This window comes from Perna viridis, chromosome 8 (assembly GCF_037379345.1).
Source record: "Perna viridis isolate PV_CMFRI_1.1 ecotype Kerala chromosome 8, ASM3737934v1, whole genome shotgun sequence".
In the NCBI taxonomy this organism is placed as follows: Eukaryota; Metazoa; Mollusca; class Bivalvia; order Mytilida; family Mytilidae; genus Perna; species Perna viridis.
In genome coordinates, this window is record NC_142452.1 from 1,673,372 (window position 1) to 1,693,379 (window position 20,008).

A 20,008-nucleotide genomic window follows, 5' to 3' on the forward strand; every position below is an offset into this window, starting at 1 on the left:
AGTAATGCATGATGTAAATAAAACAGAACTTAACGATATTCTATCGACTTTAACTAGAACTACTTGTACAAAACTAACAAAATGGTAAAAATATTACATGAACTACTGACAGGTGACCGACAGGCTGCTTTTCTGTTGTTTTTTTTTCCAACTCGTTAACAGTTCGCTAAATTCGTTGTACGAAGTGCAAGAGGGCCTTAATATTTGCTGCGTACATTTAACAGTTGGAAACAGTGTTAATGATAGGTTAGAAGGAACTCATACGCACCTTTTACGCATCCTGGGATACACGGTTGATTGATTGTTGGAGTTTAACGCCCGAACAGCAATATTTCAGCTATATCCAGACGATGAACATGAAATGGATGATAAAGTGAACATGAAATTATAATGAAATGAAAAATGGGACACAAGGATAATGGGGTCGGCCACTGGAAATTGGGAGAGGTGGGTAGGGTCGGGCAATTTAGCCTCATGTGGTGGAGCCCAATGGTTCTTAATCCGATAGAATGCTACAGAAGGGTTCTTTAACGTAGGAGGAACGAAAGCGGCATTTTTCCCAACATGTTGCACCACTATGGCTTGCGGTCAGATTTTCGTATTATGGCCTGACGACGGAGCATATAACATGCCAGCGGTACCCCATTCCACCACCTGGGGCATACAAGCCAGTTGTTCTGTCGACGGAGCGTCCTACCCCCGGCCAGGGTTCTGAGCACTATTTAGTCGTCTTTTACGACAAGCTTAGTGCTGCTGCGACCAGGACCCCCGGACCCGCACATGGGAGGGATAAACGGAACAATTGCTGAAATTTTATAGGTCAGTTGTTTTCATTGAAAACCCTTATTTGAAGATTTTGTACGAAATAATGCATCTCAGCAACGTTCTAGAATATCTTCTTCACACCAAATGTTTTACCAAAGTTAAGCGACATGTATTTGGTACTTGTAGGAAACCAGATTAAAACTATGTGTAACATAAATGAATTGATACGAGACATGAATTAAGTGATTCAAAACAAAAAATGTAACAACTAAAACAGTAACGACATCTCCATCTGAAACCAAGGCATGATAATTATGTCAGATGATTTCAATTGGTGATGGTACTTTGAATACTGACATACTATTACATTGTTGTTATTTTTTTTTCTAATCAAATCATTCTTTAGCTTTAACTTATTGGCAGTTTACCTCTGTAAAGTACACAGGGAAAATCCATCAATAATGATTTTAATACTATCTGATTTTACACATTTAATTCGTCACCGGTGTACTCAAGTATAAAAACTGCGTATTATTGTTCACCCGTTGCAAACGGAAACGTCGATTAAAGACACTTGAAAATTATCATGGAGAAGGGACAAGGTGAGCAATTTTGTTTATCTATAACTTAATTGATGAGTTATGAAAATTATTTAAAAAATAAGTGTCTGACTCATTTGGTAAATATGACAGGTAAAAATGTTCAAGGAGTTATCAACAAACAAGTACTATTTAAAAAAAAGATTGCCCACTTTTAACATTTATTAAGTTGTTTTAATAATTATTAACATGTCATTAAATTGAAGTTTCCTGTGTACTCAACGTCTGTTTTTGTATTTGTGTATCTAAATATCTCCTTAAGTGTATATTACGGAATGATTCATTCATATTTAAGTTTTTCTGTCAAATGATTCGTTACCTATGGTAGTATCTTTGTCAATTCAAGTCGTATGTTTTGAATTTCTAAAAAGTCCAACTTTCAGATTTCTAGATATTTTGCATACTAACAAATAGTAAAATATTTGTTTCTAGTTCTGTATTATAGCTCACTTTGAAAGCTGGAGGTACATGTATTTAGTGATAATTGTGTTATTTGTCCGATCGCCCGTTCTACCGTTTGTCCATTAGCGTTCATTACAATTTTCACTGCAACTACTTCTCATATCCACGTGCAACCCCAGCTAAATAATGGCAATGTTGACGAGATTGTTGTAGTCCAGACTCGGTAGCCCATAGCGACTCTAAAAAAAGTCTTCTGACAAAAGGATTGAATTTTGTGTCTATTCTACACCTGTACCCATTGTTTAATGCTATGTCTCGAAAGAGGACTTTCAGATTCAAAATTTTACAAAAAAATAAAAAGCTAACAACACCAAAAATAACAAGAAAACAGTTAAGGAATACATGTTGACATCAATAGGTAATAATAATCGGGATCTCTCAGAAGAGGCTTGCAATTTGGTTGTTTCTCAACCCAGAACATCACGTTTCTATATACTTCCCAAAATACATAAAATTAGGAAACCTGGGAGACCGATTGTCACAGCAGGTAGCTGAATACATTTCTAGTTTTCTCAAGGACAGTTTTGCCATCGTGGAGAACCTCAAAATTATTGATTTCTTGCCAGAGAATTCAGACTTCAAAATTTTGTCTATGGATGTGACATCTCTATGTAAGCATCCCAAACAATGATACTACTATAGCTCTGAGGCATTTCCTTTACAGCACTATGTCAAAACTGACATTATCATCAGGCTTGCCGAACCTGCCCTCAACCTTAATACCTTTCAGTTTGGTGGCAAACACTATAGCAAGTCAGGCTGGTTGGCAATGGGAACCAAAATGGGACTCAACTTTGCTTCTCTTTTTGTTGGTTACCTGGAGGAAAAAAGTTCTCTTAGTACTTAGGCCCCGTACCAGATCTTTACAAAAGATACATAGATGATGTGTTTGGGGTGGCCTCCGATGAAGAACACGATTTAATATCGTTCATCAACTTTGTTTCCTCTTACCATCATGCCATTAAATACATTTTCAACATCACCCACGAGAGCCTTTCGTTCCTCGCACCAATTGTAAAATCCAAGGTAGTAAAATTTCTATACCAGTTACAAAGCCACGGATGTCATTTTTTACTACATTATCAGTCCATGCAAAAATACCATTTCTCAAGTTACAGTTACTGAGACTTGGAAGTTTTTGCAGCGACGACCTAGATTTCAGGTTTCAATGTGTCACGATGAAATCCTTCTTTGTAAAGAGAGGCTATCCTAGCAATGTTCTGGATCGGTTACCCATGTTAATAAATCTATGAAAAAGATGATGGAAAACACAAGTGACCGTGTCCCTTTTGATTTTGACATACCATCCTCATAATGTTGTACTACAAAAAAATACTTATTAAAGTAGTCGCAACTTTAAATATATAGTGCTCTAATATGAATTTAAGTCGCCAGTATTCAACGATTCGCTTCGTATTACTGACTATAGAAAAGGGAAGAGTCTAAAAGCTTTCCTAGTTCTTTCAGGAGGTAACTAGACGCCCTCCTGTCAGTCACAAAGGCATACGACAATGTAAGCGATCAGGCTGTTCGACATGTCATTTACTTGGAAAACTGACGGGGTCTTCTGACCAGCCAACGTCGACGGTTGCAACTGTTCATCAGAAAACGTCAGTTACGCTGTGTTTGCAAACGCTGCAAAATTGTTTACGTGGGCGAGTCTTATTGGAGGTTAATTGATCGTTTTGTAGAGCACAAACAAAGCGTCGCCGACGGAAAGTATTGTCCAGTCAGTGAACATTTTCGGGATAACAACCATGCCCACCCTTTTGGAAGGAATGTCAAAACTTGCATAATTGTCATAGGACGGTTCACATTTGTATTTCATAATTTATAATCGAAATTTCATTGTTTTCATCTCAAACTTGACATGAAGGGAACCATACACTATGGGTTGTCATTTAGTACTTTTCGCACCTACGAAGCATTCACTTGCTATTTTGACGGAATCTTTCTATAACTGTGCAATATTGTGATATTAGATTTCTCGTTAACATTCTAACTGTAGGATGATAATACGAACGAAATGGAAATACAATCGACCACGAAATATTTTATGTAAAAAAAGAAAAGCAAATAAAAACAAAATCAAACATAGAAAAACAAAATAACAAAAAAGTAACCATAACATAGTTATCGTAGAGTTGGGAGACCATATTAGTAGAACTCTCATTTTAACTACACCATAGAATTAATTGATCTGATTTTGTTCATAATTTCTAAATTTTAACCAATATCACTCCAATTAAATGTAGGAATTAGGTATTTGTTTTAGTAGTTTGATTTATGACCAATAATGAGCTTTTAAGATCAGTTAATACCCTTGACTTGTTTAATTTCTTTTGAGTGAAGAAATAATAATAATAATGCAAGATTCATTTGACGAGTACTTTTAATTATTTCTTTAAAATGAAAAGGTGATGAAAATAGGTTCCCGATAGGAAGCAGATACCTTAATATGCTTTGGTCTTTGTACGCGTGTTTATCTATATATCTATTATCTCTGAACCATCTAACTATTGAGTTTTATTTATTTTTTAAAAAATTAATTAACTCCATTAAAACAGCGATAAATATAATTTCCCATGAAGACGTATTCCAACGCTGTGCAAAAATACTGTTTTAAGTACTTCTCTATCTATAAATCAGGCAAAATGTGTATAAGGTGTGGCACATGAAGAAAAAAATCACAGAGATTTTATTGCATTAATCAAGTATTTATACCCAATAACCTCCAGAAGTAACCATAAAAAATTATTCCGCACTTTTTCCTTATATAAGCAGTCAAAATATATCTACGTCACAGATGCTTCAGGATAAATTGAAACAACTTTTCAGTTGTTTTCTAAGTGTAATGAATATATCTGTGGCAAAAATGATGTGCCACCAATTGCCTGATTCTTAAACAGAATGGTACTTAAGTGTTTAAAATAATCCCCCGACTCTAATTGCACAAGACATGTTGTAAATAATCGCATTATTTACGTTTGAACAATATAAACATAAAAAATGAGACAAATTTAAACACGAACAAATAAAAAAAAACATACAACAAATATACAATAAAGACAGTAAGTAATAACCCACAAAAAAAAGTAATCTTAAAAAAACGTTTTTTTTTTTTTTTTTTTTTTTTTTTTTTTTTGGGGGGGGGGTAAACAATGATACTAATTATGAAAAATTGCAATTTGAAAAACAACATGCAAAGTTCTCAAAACAAACACGCCAAAAAATGCAAGTTGTTAACATTTGAATCAGCAATTATCAAATATCAGTGTTAAGTCGTTCATTTCGCATACGGAAATTTTTATTTGCGTAACTTCCTTGTATCGTATATAGCGGAAACCAAGTTTAATGATGACATTGAAAGGAGCAAAATTAGGAACAAGTGCTTTGTCGTTTATTTTTCTTTGATTTTATTGTCATATGTTGACAGCTTATCATGCAGTAATATATTCAGTCAAGATTTCCGACAACACTTTTTATTAAAGGATAATCTTCCGATTGGGAACGTCTATCTCCTAAAAATCTTCCCTTTTAGTAAGGGATGACGTTTTAGTAAGAAGTTAAGGGTTCAAATGCGTATACTTCAGATTTCAGAGATGTAAGGTGTAATACCATACATATCCAACCAACTGAAGCGCATGAAACAGAAAATTCACAAATAGTTTAGTTTTATCTTGTTTATTAAATATACACATATTTTTCTCTATTTTCAAAATTTATTCAGGACAGGGCGATCTGTTGATGTACTATTGCACGGTGCAATATTCTCCTTGAGGAGTCTATTGCACTGACCCCATAATGACCTTTATCTAAGCCTTTTGGTTGGTTGAACTTTTTTTAAGCGCATCATTGAATGAGAATTTACACACAAAAAACTCGTGTGTAAAAACGTAGATGTGACTCTCGTCTGCCAGTTCGTTGACGCGGAGCGGTCAATTTCCTATTCCTGGTCGAATGGTTGTCTCTTTGACATATTCCCCATTTCCATTCTTTATTATATCTCATAGACAAATTAAGTAATAAAGCAGTGTTCTCAGTACCTCAGGACAAATATTCTGGTCTATTGCATCCAACCCATTTAATAACTGTATAATAGAATTCATACACAAAATGTACAGCGAGTACAACTCAAGCTGCGGCTGAAAGCTCTACAGCAACACGCACGTGCAAGATAGTAGAGTGGTAAGAATAAAAAATCATCGTTCAGAAGTGACATGTCGCGGAGAGAATGTAGATATTATGTCCGTTCTTTTTTTCAAAATTGTAACATGACATCTGTTTGTTCTGTTATATTATTCATCTGTGTACAATAGACAGCAGAAAATGGACAAAAAATTATTGGCACCAATTGGTTATTACCCATAGATAACATGTTATAAATTAAAGAAATACGAGGGTGACAATCTAAAACAAATCATGATGAACACATTATAATATTATAATTTTTTTTTTCGGTAGGAAAAACATTCACTTATAGAAGATGACAAAAACTTGAGCGCGTTTAAGGATTTGTTGTAGAAACATGATTTTATGGAGAGTTTTTCAATTTATTAGATGGAAAATTATAGTTTATGTTATTTTCAAAATTGATTCTCGGTCTATTGTAATTGACATCTACAGCTGATCTACCTAGAGAAATACAACACAACACACACTTTCCGTTATAAAGAGTTGAATACCGGAAAACCCATATACACTTATGTATATCGATAAATTCAAGCTTAAAATAAACCGGATATGTTTGATAATGTTTTTCTCATCATAGCATTGGCTTGAGTTTTTAAAACACATTTTGTTTTGAGTTTTAGTCTATACTTAATATAATACTACCTTCTTAAACTATGTCCTATTTTCGAATATAAATACGCAGGTCAGGCTATAATAAATGTTAATATTTTCGATTGAACTCATTTTTTTTGCACTCCTATTGAAAAGCATTATTCTCTATGTACACTGTTTACATTATAAAAAAGTAAGGATAAGATTAACGCAACTTTATAAAAAAGTAAGGAAGTGGTGAATATTTCGAAGAGGCAACAACTCCACCGGGGTTGTTTAGTAATACTTATCGACATACAATAATACCTTACTTCCTTCTTGGCCGATAATAATTTATAATAGTTTTGTTTGACTACTTTTGTACTGAGAATTTATGACTTAATACGACGGCTTTTGTTTGGAATATTGAAGTGCCGGTGCTTTATAACTCATAGTCATGTAATTTATGCAGTAAATTACAGTTTAGCTGTACTCGACAATGTTTTTCGCCCAAAACCTGAATCCTGCTTGAATTGTAAAGTACAAATTTAACTATTTACATTTTCTAATAAAGTGAGCTTGTTATTTGTGACTAAAAAAAATCGGAATATTGAAATATTATTAGAGTCGCCCCTATATTTATAAATCATAACTATACAACTATATATTATGTATATTTATCTATTAATTATGATTCCATGGCTTCATAGGTATTCAATCCTTTCAACTTTTTGCATAATACTGCCTCTTACCTACTTAACCAAATGTGTTTTGTTATGACATTCGTAACTGTCTTAACTGATATGAGACAAACTGCAAGTGATTCCTGATTGAAACAGCACATATCAAACTAAAACAGTATTCACAAAACAAAAACTAATTAGGAAAAAAAGGTATGACAATTGCCCGATAAAGTCGTGTTAGATGGTTCAAGACATTGACTCAGTCAATGAGATTGTGATTTGATTACCACACTACACACTAGTATAGTTGTTATGATTTATCACAAATTTAAAACTGTTATCATAGCCTCACCTTGTCCAAAGCTTATACGTGTGTATGATGTTTGGGGAAAACCGACATTGGTATTTACGTTTCAAATGTTTACCTTGTATTTCAAAATTACCACTGCGCATATAATAGTGTATCAGATATAGTAGTATAAGCGAACGATTAACATGGAAAAGGAACAAGGTAAATAATTTAGTTTAAATATATTTCTCTGTCGAGAGTTCTAATTTAAAACAAAGGACAATATTGTCGTGTATAATATGTGATTTTTATGTTAAGTTTTAGTAATACCTTTGATCGAAACTTTGTTTAAACGCTAATAATATTTTGGTCCGGCTGATGCGTCGTGTAACTTGAATATACATATTGTAAAACGAGGGACCGATTTCGTAAAAAGGCCCTAAAAACTAAAAGAGGAACTGACATTAATAAATACAAAAAACAAAGAAACAAAGTAAATAATCTTAAAAAAAACATTTAAAAGAAAAAATCGAAAAAAGTTTGGATAATATTATACTCAATAATGAATCCTGCTAACTCGAAAACTTATTGGAAACTAATGAAGATGCTTATAAAATCTCATAAGGGCTCTTGTGAAATACCCCCACTTAAAAATATTATTAATGACGAAAATATTGGTGATACCGCATACGGAGGCGACGATAAATGTAATTTGCTTAATAAATACTTCAGTCTAATTTCCTCTCTGGAGGACGAGAATGTTCCTGATTTTGAAGAAAATACAAATATTTTCTTCACAGAACTTGAAATAAATGAATCTGAAATCGTAGACTTAATAAAAACATTAGATCCCCATAAAGCATCTGGCCCTGACATGATAAGTCATAGAATGTTGAAAATATGTCCCGAAAAAGTAGCAATTCCTTTAAGAATTATATTTAATAAGAAATCCCTAGAACAATATAAGTTTCTCACCAGCTGGAAAATTGCAAATGTAATTGCGATCTTTAAAAAAAGGAGACAATTCTCTTCCATCTAATTATAGGCCAATATTCCTGATAAGTTGTGTTGGAAAAGTGATGGAACGCATTGCTTATAAACATGTGTTTAACCATTTACAAAGAAATAAGCTCATTTATGAATATCGGTCTGGTTTTCTTCCACAATGTTCTACAGTTCATCAACTAATAGAAATTTATAATTGTATTTCAAATTCTTTAGAAAATAAGGAGATAAGTTGTTTTGTGTTTTGCGATTTTTCAAAAGCTTTTGATAAAGTATGGCATCATGGGTTATTACACAAAATGAAGTCATATGGTATATGTGGAAATTTATTGAATTGGTTTCAAAGTTATTTAGACAATAGAAAACAAAGGGTAGTAATCAAACAATCGTCTTCGCAACCTTTCAACTTTACAGCTGGTGTGCCTCAATGCTCAGTTTGAGGTCCTCAGTTATTTTTAATATATATCAATGATATTGCTGAAAATCTTTTGTCCTTATGTAGACTATTTGCAGTCGACACGACTCTAAGCTACTCTGATCGTGACTTATCACACATAGAGACAGTGATTGGTCATGGCCTCAGAGAGCTAAGTGATTGGTCCAAAAATGGCTCATGTCTTTTAATCCTGACAAAACGGAAATTATGTTGTTTTCTAATATTGAAACTCCCGAAATAAACTTTGTATTTAATGATAAAAATATACCAGTTAAAGATATGCATAAACATTAGGTGCAACATTTAGTAACGATGCAAAATGGAATAATCATGTTGAATGTATAATCAAAAATGTATCGAAACATTTAAATGTATTACGGAAACTTAAGTATAGTTTAGGAAGAAAGAATCTTGAATCACTATATCTTACTTTTATTCGACCGTTATTTGATTATGCATGTGAAGTTTGGAACAATATGGGCGCGGGTTATTGCAATAAACTTTAACAATTGCAGCTAGAGGCTGCTCGAATAGTAACTGGACTTCCAAATCTTTACTAGTGCACGAATCATTTATAGTGAAATCGGATGGGAAACTCTAGCAGAAAGACGTGAAAGAAGAAAACTCAGTTGTTCTATAGTATTCAACATAATAATGCTCCAGAATATTGATACAATTTGATCCCACCAACAATTCAGAGTACAACAGTTTACCCTTTACGTAATGGAAATGACTTTTTGTCGACTGTCTATGACACAAGACTCGTTTTCACCATCAAATATACGGTTATGGAATGAACTCAATTTGTCTACACGTAACATTGAATCTATATGTAAATTTAAAAAAAAATTAAAGAGGAGTAAATCAAATCCAGCAAACAGAGTTCCTAAATATTTCGAGTTTGGAAATCGTACATTAAACATTATTTTAACACAAATACGATGTTCGGCCTCCTTTTTAAATTATGATCTCTCGAGAGTTAACATTATAACTGATCCATCCTGCCGATGTGGTGCTAGCATTGAAGATTCAAATCATTTTTCTTTGAATGTCCTGACTATTCTGATATTAGAAACTGACTCATTATTAATCTAAATTGGTTACCGGAAAATTGTCGAGTAAATTTAAGTACCTTAACGTGTGATCACCCGGCTCTTACCGATGAGCAAAATACAGTAATTTTTAGTCATGTATATAATTATATAAAAGGATGTTCCTTATTGTATAATCAGTATCATTGATACTGTAAGTATATTTATAACAACCACATACATCATCACATCATCACAATATTTGCTAGTTATATCATGTCAATATTATGTTTATATATTTATTGTATTGTTTTTGCATGCTTTCAATATGTATTGTTACACACTGTATATGGGAGAAGACTTCATAAGTTTGTCTAACTTGAGTCTAATCCCTTTTGCATAATTACGCAAATAAAACATGTTTAAACTAAACTAAACACGAGCGGAGCTCGCCGGCCGACAGTAGCGGTCCCGTTCGGTTGACACTTCTTTATTGACTCTCTCGTTTGTCAGGATCATTATAATACGCAAAATACTCAATAACAAGGAAAACAACTTTATTCTGGTCCACAAGTTTCCATACCACGATATGCGGGAATATATGTTGTCATTTATGTCACAACCTCTATTTCTAGGAGTTTGATAGAAGTAAACTCTAATCTCTAGGGTTCTATGCTTTATTGCCAATAAATGTTAATGCCCTGTAAAATACAGTTATATTCAATACACAGCACAAGATAAATAATAGCATCTTGCACATGAAGATAACATTAAAAATTAACCATGTGTGTGAATGTATATTTTAGTACATTTACACATCATAGGAAAAATGTAAAATTCGAGTAAATTTAATTTACGGCTTCATCAATCTGCTTGTGAAGCATAAACCAACTAGCTAAATATGTAGTTTGACTCCATTTGTCTTCATATTCAAATGTAGCAAATTATAAGAAAATGGTAAATTATCTAATCAAACATATTAAAGAGCAAAAGACCTGCACGGGGCGACAATTGTAAGATGATTCACGGTGTAGAAAAAACAACTAAACAAACAATACTTTCAGTCTACATATGCTATATTTTTATATAATGATAATTATTTCTGTATTCAGATCTGCACTTTTGAACCAGAAATAACATTGAATTCAATGGGTGTTTGACATGCATGAATCACTTCCTGTCTGATTTTTTATAAAAAAAAACTGATACTTAACGCTTGATGCTCATTAACAAGTTAGTTCACTTAATTTTTGTGAAAAATGTTTTTTAAGCCCAACGAAAATTTTACTGGCAGAAAAAGGTGGAAAAACCTTTGAATATCTGTAAAGTTAAATGCGTAGACTGTGCATTCGAGTCATAAACAACGGTGTAAATAGTTGATTTTCTTTTGTTTTGAAAAACCAGGAAGCCCTTTTAGCATGAAATGCTTAAATATCAACTTATGTAATAATCTATTATTGATATTTGTTTCCTTTCTATTAATTTATGAAGATTTTGTGGCGCAGACATCACATTTTGAAAAAAATGAAGGATTTTTAATCCAAATTTAGCTATGTTGGAATAATAACTTCCACCATGGCATAATTCGACGAGATAAGAAAGATTGTACAGAAAAAAAAAGGAAGTAAAAACTAGAAATTAGATAAAAAAAAGATTTTCTAACTATAAAATAAAACTGTTTACATAATAAAGACAGAACTTTTGATTAATAATTCATGTACATCTTAATCCCATAAAACTTTGGATGGGAATCCATCACTAGATCTCATAGAAAATATAAGAACAATATAAGAACAATAAGAGAGCAAATGAAAGTAAATCACTGGTTTTATTAACAATTACGGCTTGGTTACATTCTACTAGAGAAAAGAATTTGGAAATTTCCCGTTAGAATTTTTACACTATAACCAGTCAAAAATTATGAAAAAAGTGTTGTTTTAGAACATTACAAACGTGTTTGATCAGTTTTAATGATAATCTTTAGATATGATGACTCACCCACTGCCAACTCATACTTATTAACTAAACACTAGCTACAATGTAAAAGCGCAAAGAAATAGAACAAATAATGATAATGAAAACAACAATAATTATATAATGGAAACAATTTTATAATAAAAAGGAGCAAGTAAATGAAGTTAAGGTAGTAGACCTGGGGTACCCCCAAAATTTTCCCATAATTCAATTTTCTTTCAATTTGTACATGATATTACTCAAACTGTGGCGAATCATTTGGCATTTTTTTTTAAAGAAAATTCACCGTGTAGATTTTGAACATTGAAGACTAAAATATTGCTATTTTTTCGAAATCTGAATCAATGGCCAAACTGAACCATATCTGGTTTTAAAGGTCATTTTGACAATATATTTAAATAAATGACTGAATGTTAAGTCAAATTCACTTTAAAAGGATTACCATATCAGATTTAAAATAAAATTTTATTCTATCCATTTTGTAGAAGGGATACTAGGCTTTCAATTTACCAAAATAAGAAAAAGGGGGGTAATTTCCATGTATTTGCTTATGTAAAAAAAACACTATTTTGCAAAAAACCCATAATTCAATTTTCGTACAAAACTGATATTATATGGACTATTCATATGCAAATAAATAAACAAATTTTCAGAAAAGTTCACCTAGTATTTTTTTTTAATGTTTTAATGATTGTCGGGTAAGGCATTGAATTTTTTTTCAATAATTAATCAATTTGGTTAAAATGATGTTAATATTCAATAAGGTTACCAAGTATCAAGTTATGATGACTTATATTAATGAAAGATCATTGTTGGGTACAGCTTGAGTCAACCACTGTTGCAAATTATTGTCACACAAATATTCATACTTCTGCACAAAGGGACAAACTTATATGCTAAACATAGTTCAATGCTGGATAGAGTCATATGCTGAACAAAGCAACAAAATGGAAACAGAAAGCTTGAAGTCTTACAAGGAATTATAAAAAAGCATCTGTTTTTTTTAACTCTAAAAGGTTAAGGAGTTATAAAACTAGCAAGGTTATTGGTTACTGCCTCATGTCGTCATGACAGAGATTATATCATATTTCAATTTCCATATTTTAAAATGATAAAATTTCCTAAATGAATCTTGGTTTGCAGTAGAAGGTATCATTTCAAATATTTTTCCCATCTTATAAAAATATATTCCTCAATGTACCCATTTGAAACATTTAATCAATTCTTCAAAAGAGCAGAGTTATTGGGACTGGCGTATTTGTTCTAGAAGTTGAACCCTCTCTTGGATTTATTTCCGTTTAACATCAGTATCACTTTGACCCCGCCGTAGATTTCATGCGTCTGTCCATTGGTCCTTTATAACCCCCACCACAGATTTCATGTACCTGTCTATTTGTCATATATACCCCCGCATAGTTCGTGCGCCTGTCTGTTGGTCTTATAAAACCCCCGCCGTAGATTTCATGCGCCTGTCCATTGGCCCTATACAACCCCCACCGTATATTTCATGCGCCTGTCCATTGGTCCTATATAACCCCCGCCGTAGATTCTCGGTCTATTTTAATTGCCATCTATAGGTCATCTATCTAGAGAAATGCAACACTACACACACTTTCCGTTATAAAGAGTTAAAACCCATATACAGTTATGTCAATTGGGCCAGTCCAGGTATTTTCAATGTTTCGTTTTAAATTCAAGGTTAAAAGAAACAGGATGTGTTTGATAATGTTTTTCTCATCATAACATTGGCTTGACTTTTTCAAAACACATTTTATTTTGAGCTTGAGTCTCTACTTAATAATAATGTCATCTCAAACTATATCCTTTATTCGAATACAAATACGCAGGTCAGACAATATTAAATAATGCTTTTTTCGATTAAACTCATTTTTTCCATAATTTGGAAACATTTTGCTGTCGTCTTAGTATCAAGATAAACATTTTATTTCTTTTGAGATCTTCTAGTAAATTTCTGATCCTGCATTGTTCCTTATGGTGCTTTTACGTTGCCTTATTACAAATTCTTTGTTGTGTATGTTTTTTTTCCATATCTGGTCTTTGTCCCTGGATTACATTCTTTTTATTACCACTATAACCTTGATTCCCTTGATTACTCCATAATCTAATTTTGTCGATTTCTTATGTTTGTCCAGTATGTCTAAGATGTCTTGTAGAAAGATGAATGATTTTGCTCTCATGTCATTGTTGGTCATAAATGTGTCTTCGTGTCGATATTTTTTAAGAAACGTCATCGATCTGTTGATGGGGATTATATTATTTTATATATTATATTATTTTTGTTGTCAGGGCCTTTCAGAGCTTACTTTAAGGTGTGTTTACATTTATTGAAGACCTTTTAGTGATCTCTACTTAAAGGTTATATTGATCGTTTGTTTGTAAAAACCATTCTTCGAAAATTTATGAAATAATAACAATACCTGTCCTTTTTATTGGCAATACATCGGCTTCAACTTTTTAGGGTGTGCCATTATATTTCCTAGATTTATTTTTATTGCACAATATCTATTTTTAACATCCCCCCAAATACAAAAATGCACCTGCGGTGAAGGCTGTGGCGGTTGTATTGTAATTACACAGTCTGTTTAAAAAAAATAAGAAGAATGCGGTGAAGGACGTTTTGAATTCGGTCTCTGTCCGAGTCAAAGACTTAGAACTTCTCTGCGGTTCCGTTTATTGCGCTATTAAAATATTGGATTTAGGGGGTGTGGAGATTTGTACGCTAGATATGCATATGACACCATGTCAAAGTCTTCGTATTCCTGGTTAAGTATAACTTTTTTTAGAACCCACTTTCTTCTCGGCCTTGTAAGTAGATATAACATAACATCCTATCATCCAGGAAGTCTAATATTTTGAATGTTGTTACCTACCAATCAAAATATGTCGGACGTTGTAACGGCCATATGATTAAATCACGCGATAACATTTTTCTTAAAAATGTATTTCAAAATAACAAAGTAAATGATTACGTTTTTGTTTGCTAAGCTACATGAAATATGACAAATTTAAAGTGTATCGTAAAAAATAAGTTAAAGTCTCAATTAATTTCATGCATGAATTATGATATGCTTGGTGTTGAATAAATTTGCTTTAATGATATGCAGATATGCTTGAGAAGTGCATTTATTTGACTACTACACATTATGTATGGTACATGTTCAAACTTATTGATCAGCTTTACATCATGTATATATGTATAAGCACTCGTGCAAAGAGTTTCATTTATTAATCAACTATTGTTTGAGAAAGGTTTGGGTGCCAGAATAATTTGTGTTTGTGAACTATCTTTGAACTAAAATGCCTATACTAAGAATTAAATTGTTAAAGAGCAGCACAACAACTGACTTAATCACAGTTATGTTTACATTAAGAATATTTTATATTGGATAATACGCCGATGAAGTGATTTCAGTGACATACAGCTGCTAAAACAAAATATAAAGCCGATCGAAAGTATGAAAGAATGTTTTTTGACATCGTATATTCAGAACAATAATTACATAATTATATTTGAATGAGGGGCACAAAGAAAACAATGAATGTTGAATTTGTAAATAAATTGTCTTATTTAACACTAGATAAATTCTTTAAAACAGTCTTTACTCCTATTGTATGTACGTCAATTTTTATTCATGTATTTAAAATCTCATCGGATACGTCAGTCAACTCTTTGTAAACGGTAACAAGGTCTGATTGTTCTGTGATCTTATTATTTCCTTTCAATGATTATCTAACAAGGAATGGTACACTACTAAACAAAGCCACCTTTGGCGGAAAACCCACAGATTTATTTTAAATTCAAGCTATTCAAGCATTTTCATATGTCCATGCTTTGTGTTTGACCCAACAAATAACATCTATTTGATAAGTCGTAGAAAATACAAATCATATTTTCAAGAAATAATCTCTTAGTTTTCTGTCGTGTCTTCCATCTCTTATGTCTTTGTTACTTACAAATTTAAAACGATTCTATAACTTGGTTCCTTTGCGTTTTAAGTTATTCATTTTATGACTGATTATGTTTAAAAAACTAATTGTTGATTTGTACAAAAAAAAAGATTTAGAGTGCTTTTCAATTTAATTTATATGGTATAATTTACTCTACAGAACTGCCACCACCTTATCCACAAACGGCCTACCCACCATCCCAGGCATACGGCCAGCCACAGGCATACGGCCATCCACAAGCGTACGGCCAGCCACAGGGCTACGGACAACCACAAGCATATGGCCAGACAGGGTTTGGACAACAACAACAGCAACAGTCTACTGTTGTCGTAAGTACATGAGTGGATGTCTAAGCTTCTCTCTCTCGTTCAATTCGAAATTAGCATAATATGAGCGACCCCCCTAAATTTTATTATATCCCGTTTCTACTTGCTTTAATCATTGTATTTTTTTGTAAACATTAATGCAGAAGATAAAGGCAAAGGGCTAACTAATTACGTACATATGTTGGCGATGCACTTGAATTTACAAAACGCAGTTAAAGTAAAAACATTTCATGCAAAAGAAATAGACTACAGTCCTGTTAATGTCGTGCATCAATAACGTCGTAACATTACCTTATCTAGTAACCTTATCGTTGACATTGCAGGTAACATCACAACCGACAGGTATTGTTGTAGGTCAAAGACCACAGAACTATTTGGTCGCCTCTATATTGGTGTGTTTATGTTGTTTCTGGCCCACAGGATTATGTGCCATCTTTGCAGCTAGCAGCGTTAGTATATACAATATATCTTTTTTATATGACTGCAAAAAATAAAGTAAAATTCGCGGTCAAACATTTTTGTAGTTCGTATTGGAGCTGTCGTCGTTGACGTCGTCCATGTCGTCGTCGGTTTTCGTGCGGTTACTTGTTTGATCTCTATAAAATTTTATAACAATTTAAAACACAGAAATGCTCCGGAATGTTTAACAAACAGGGGTTCAACTGAAATGTTTCGGGATGCTGATCATTTACCTACCTCCCAACAGACACCTTTAACCACAAAAATAATGTGGAATCTGATAAAAAGTAATTGCAATTGTTAAAACGGTGTAAGCATGGTTTTTAAAACGATAGCAATACTACTTTACATGACCACAAAACGAAACAAGAAGCCAGAAAATCTTTCATACAACATTTTTTAAAATTCACTGTCATCACAATACATTCATGGCATTCAATTTGGCTTAGTATCTGCTCAAGATTGGATGAGAGCAGTACAAAAAACATGTTAAACACCTGCTTTAAAAGAAAGAAATGATGATCTTTGTCACAATCCTTTGTGCATGTCTCAACTGACTCTTGGTTGCAATAACTATTTTATTTTAAGATCAATGCCTTTTAACTGATAATGACACTTTTGTGATTAAATCTATAATCTGTATACAGTTTACCTTCTAATCATTATTTTTTCAGGCAAACAGTGCAGCTGATAGTGGTGACTACGCTTTAGCCGAGGAAAAAGCTAGATCGGCCAGAAATTTGATAATTGCCAGTATCATAGCCGGGATAATATGTTATGTTATCATAGTGGTCCTACGTGTTGTTGTATATTCATCAACATACAGTGGATACTGATTAACAGTTACATCGATGTGTATATTAGGACTAGACGTATTAACAGTTCATTCATTTAGTTGTCATTGTAACAGTTTTTTTTTCATTGAAACAATAAATGAGCTTGTTACCACTTGCTCTTGTGTAATGCCATATTCATTTTCATCATTTATTGTATTTCATTTTTCAAAAAAACAAAATATTTGTTTTACTAATTTGTGTTTTCTGTTTATGTTTTTTTTTCTGCGTTACTACTTATTTGTCCACAAAGTGCTAAATAAGAGTAATCAATGGAACCAAGGTTATAGCGGTAATCAAAAGAATGTAATCCAGGGACAAGGACCAGACATGGAAAACAGACATACACAACAAAGAACATAAAGTAACTAAAATCATACATACAAAGTAACAAAAGTAAATGAGCAACTCGGATTCCATTAAAAACTGGGAGCATGGACCAGGTGCACCGGTAGGGTAAGCGTCCTCTGCTTTTCTAGAAACACCCGCCAAGTTGCTCATAAAAAAGTCAAGTCCGGGGTAGAAAAACGAGGAAATGAAACCTATGACTCGTTGAATACATCAGTTTTCATGGTGCTGATGGATACACCATAACGACCCACATGATGACGACCATAAAACTTGTGTAGTGATGATTTCAATCTTGTAGCAACATAATCCTGTTCAATAAATTACGTTACCCATATATAAACTAAAGATTATTTAAATGAGTCAGTTTATTGGTATTTGTTTCTTTTTGTTAATGTGCGATTATTACACAAAAAACCTACCATTATTGTGGGAAGATAACGCTTACATTATTGTGGTATGTGAAGTGAAACTATAAACAAAGGACACTTGTATTATTTGCGTCATCTATTTATCTTTCTCTACAACAGATATAACGTGTACATAGCAAAAAGCGACATTTGTTTTCATATGATTTAAAGGTTAATAAAGGATACTACAAACACTGTTAAGTCAGCCTCATATCTTGATCTACACTTAGAAATCGATGGTAAAGGAAAACTACTGACCAAAATTTATGACAAAAGTGATGACTTTTCATTCAAAATTGTCAATTTTCCTTTCATCCCTGGTAACATCCCTTCAGCACCTGCGTATGGAGTGTTCATATCACAACTCATACGTTATGCCAGAGCTTCCCGAGACTACGCAGACTTCTTGTATCGCACTAGTATTTTAACAAATAGTCTTCTGAAACAGGGTAATGTTGCTACAAGATTGAAGTCATCACTACACTAGTTTTATGCCAGTCATCATGAACTCGTGAATCGTTACGGTGTATCCATCTGCACCATGAAAACTGATTTGTTCGTTCAACGTGTCATAGTTTTCATTTCCTCTTTCGTCTACCTCGGACTTGACTTTTTATGAGCAACTCGGCGGGTGTTTCTAGAAAAGCAGAGGACGCTTATCCCACCGGTGCACCTGGTCCATGCTTCCAGTCTTTAGTGGAGTGCGAGCTGCTCATTTGCTTTGTATGTATGATTTTACTTACGTTATGTTCTTTGTTAATGTGTATATCTGTTTTTCATGTCCGGTAATCAAAAGAATGTCCCTGGATTACATTCTTTTAAATTACCGCTATAACCTTGGTTCCCTTGATTACTCTTTAAAACATATATGAATAAGTGTTAAGGACCGAAATAGAAATTTATGTTTTATGAAAACATATAAAACACATGAAAACATGTATAATTAAAAGAAACTATTATTTTTCATGCACAAATCTTATAGAAAACATGGATGTTATTGAAATTTTTTAAGCATTAGTTCATAAATCTTAAATGCGAAAGTAGTGAAATGACTTCATTTAGATATCTCAATGTTGACATTTCTTACTTCCACGTTGAAAAATGTCAACTTGAAACTACCATCTTAGGGAATATTTTGGAAAATGAAAAAAACAAAAACAAAAACAAAAACAAAACAAAAAAAAGAAAACAACCCCCCACCACCCCCACGCCACCAATTTAGTACAAAAACAATCAATTGACAATGAATTAGAGGAACATGACAACATTAGAACTAAATTACTTCCAATACTCGTGTACTTGATCATATCAAAATCTTGACAAATAGTAAATATGATAACATCATTTCGTTTAAAATTGAGTCATTGAGTAAATCTGAGTTCGCATGAGTTGATAAGTGAAATGTTCAATACAACATGATTTATACACTACATTACCGCATGTATTAACATATCAAGTAACCCTTAACTTTGTACTTTTATATAAAGAACGTGACTGGCAGAATTTGTCCTTTCCAAAAATAGCACAAAATATAATATCTGATACTTCTTCATCCTTGCTAAATCCTATTTGAAAATAATCAGAAACAACCAATAAGCTATGTATTATGCAACCCTGTCTTGAGTTTATATAATTGTATATACAATACAGTTTTT

At 32.8% G+C, this 20,008-nt stretch overlaps 1 protein-coding gene across 2 annotated transcripts; it reads left to right on the forward strand.

Moving 5' to 3' along the window:
• The first annotated feature begins 1,217 nt into the window (after nt 1–1,217).
• On the forward strand, nt 1,218–17,710 carry LOC148608887 (uncharacterized). 2 transcript variants are annotated; one of them, XM_088542597.1, is made up of 4 exons: nt 1,218–1,367; nt 16,137–16,306; nt 16,627–16,752; nt 17,437–17,710. In XM_088542597.1, the coding sequence occupies exons 1-4, from the start codon at nt 1,352–1,354 to the stop codon at nt 17,596–17,598; spliced, it is 474 nt and encodes a 157-aa protein (XP_088398723.1). In that variant the 5' UTR covers nt 1,218–1,351; the 3' UTR covers nt 17,599–17,710. The 2 variants fall into 2 exon arrangements, with proteins under 2 accessions (XP_088398723.1, XP_088398722.1); XM_088542596.1 differs by lacking the exon at nt 1,218–1,367 and adding an exon at nt 7,625–7,784.
• The last annotated feature ends 2,298 nt before the right edge of the window (nt 17,711–20,008 follow it).

Excerpts from the sequence above, each read along its gene's own strand:
- LOC148608887 (XM_088542597.1), top strand. Across the intron at positions 16,307-16,626 it reads AGCAACAGTCTACTGTTGTC|GTAACATCACAACCGACAGG; the intron begins GTAAGTACATGA and ends TTGACATTGCAG. Across the intron at positions 16,753-17,436 it reads CCATCTTTGCAGCTAGCAGC|GCAAACAGTGCAGCTGATAG; the intron begins GTTAGTATATAC and ends TTATTTTTTCAG.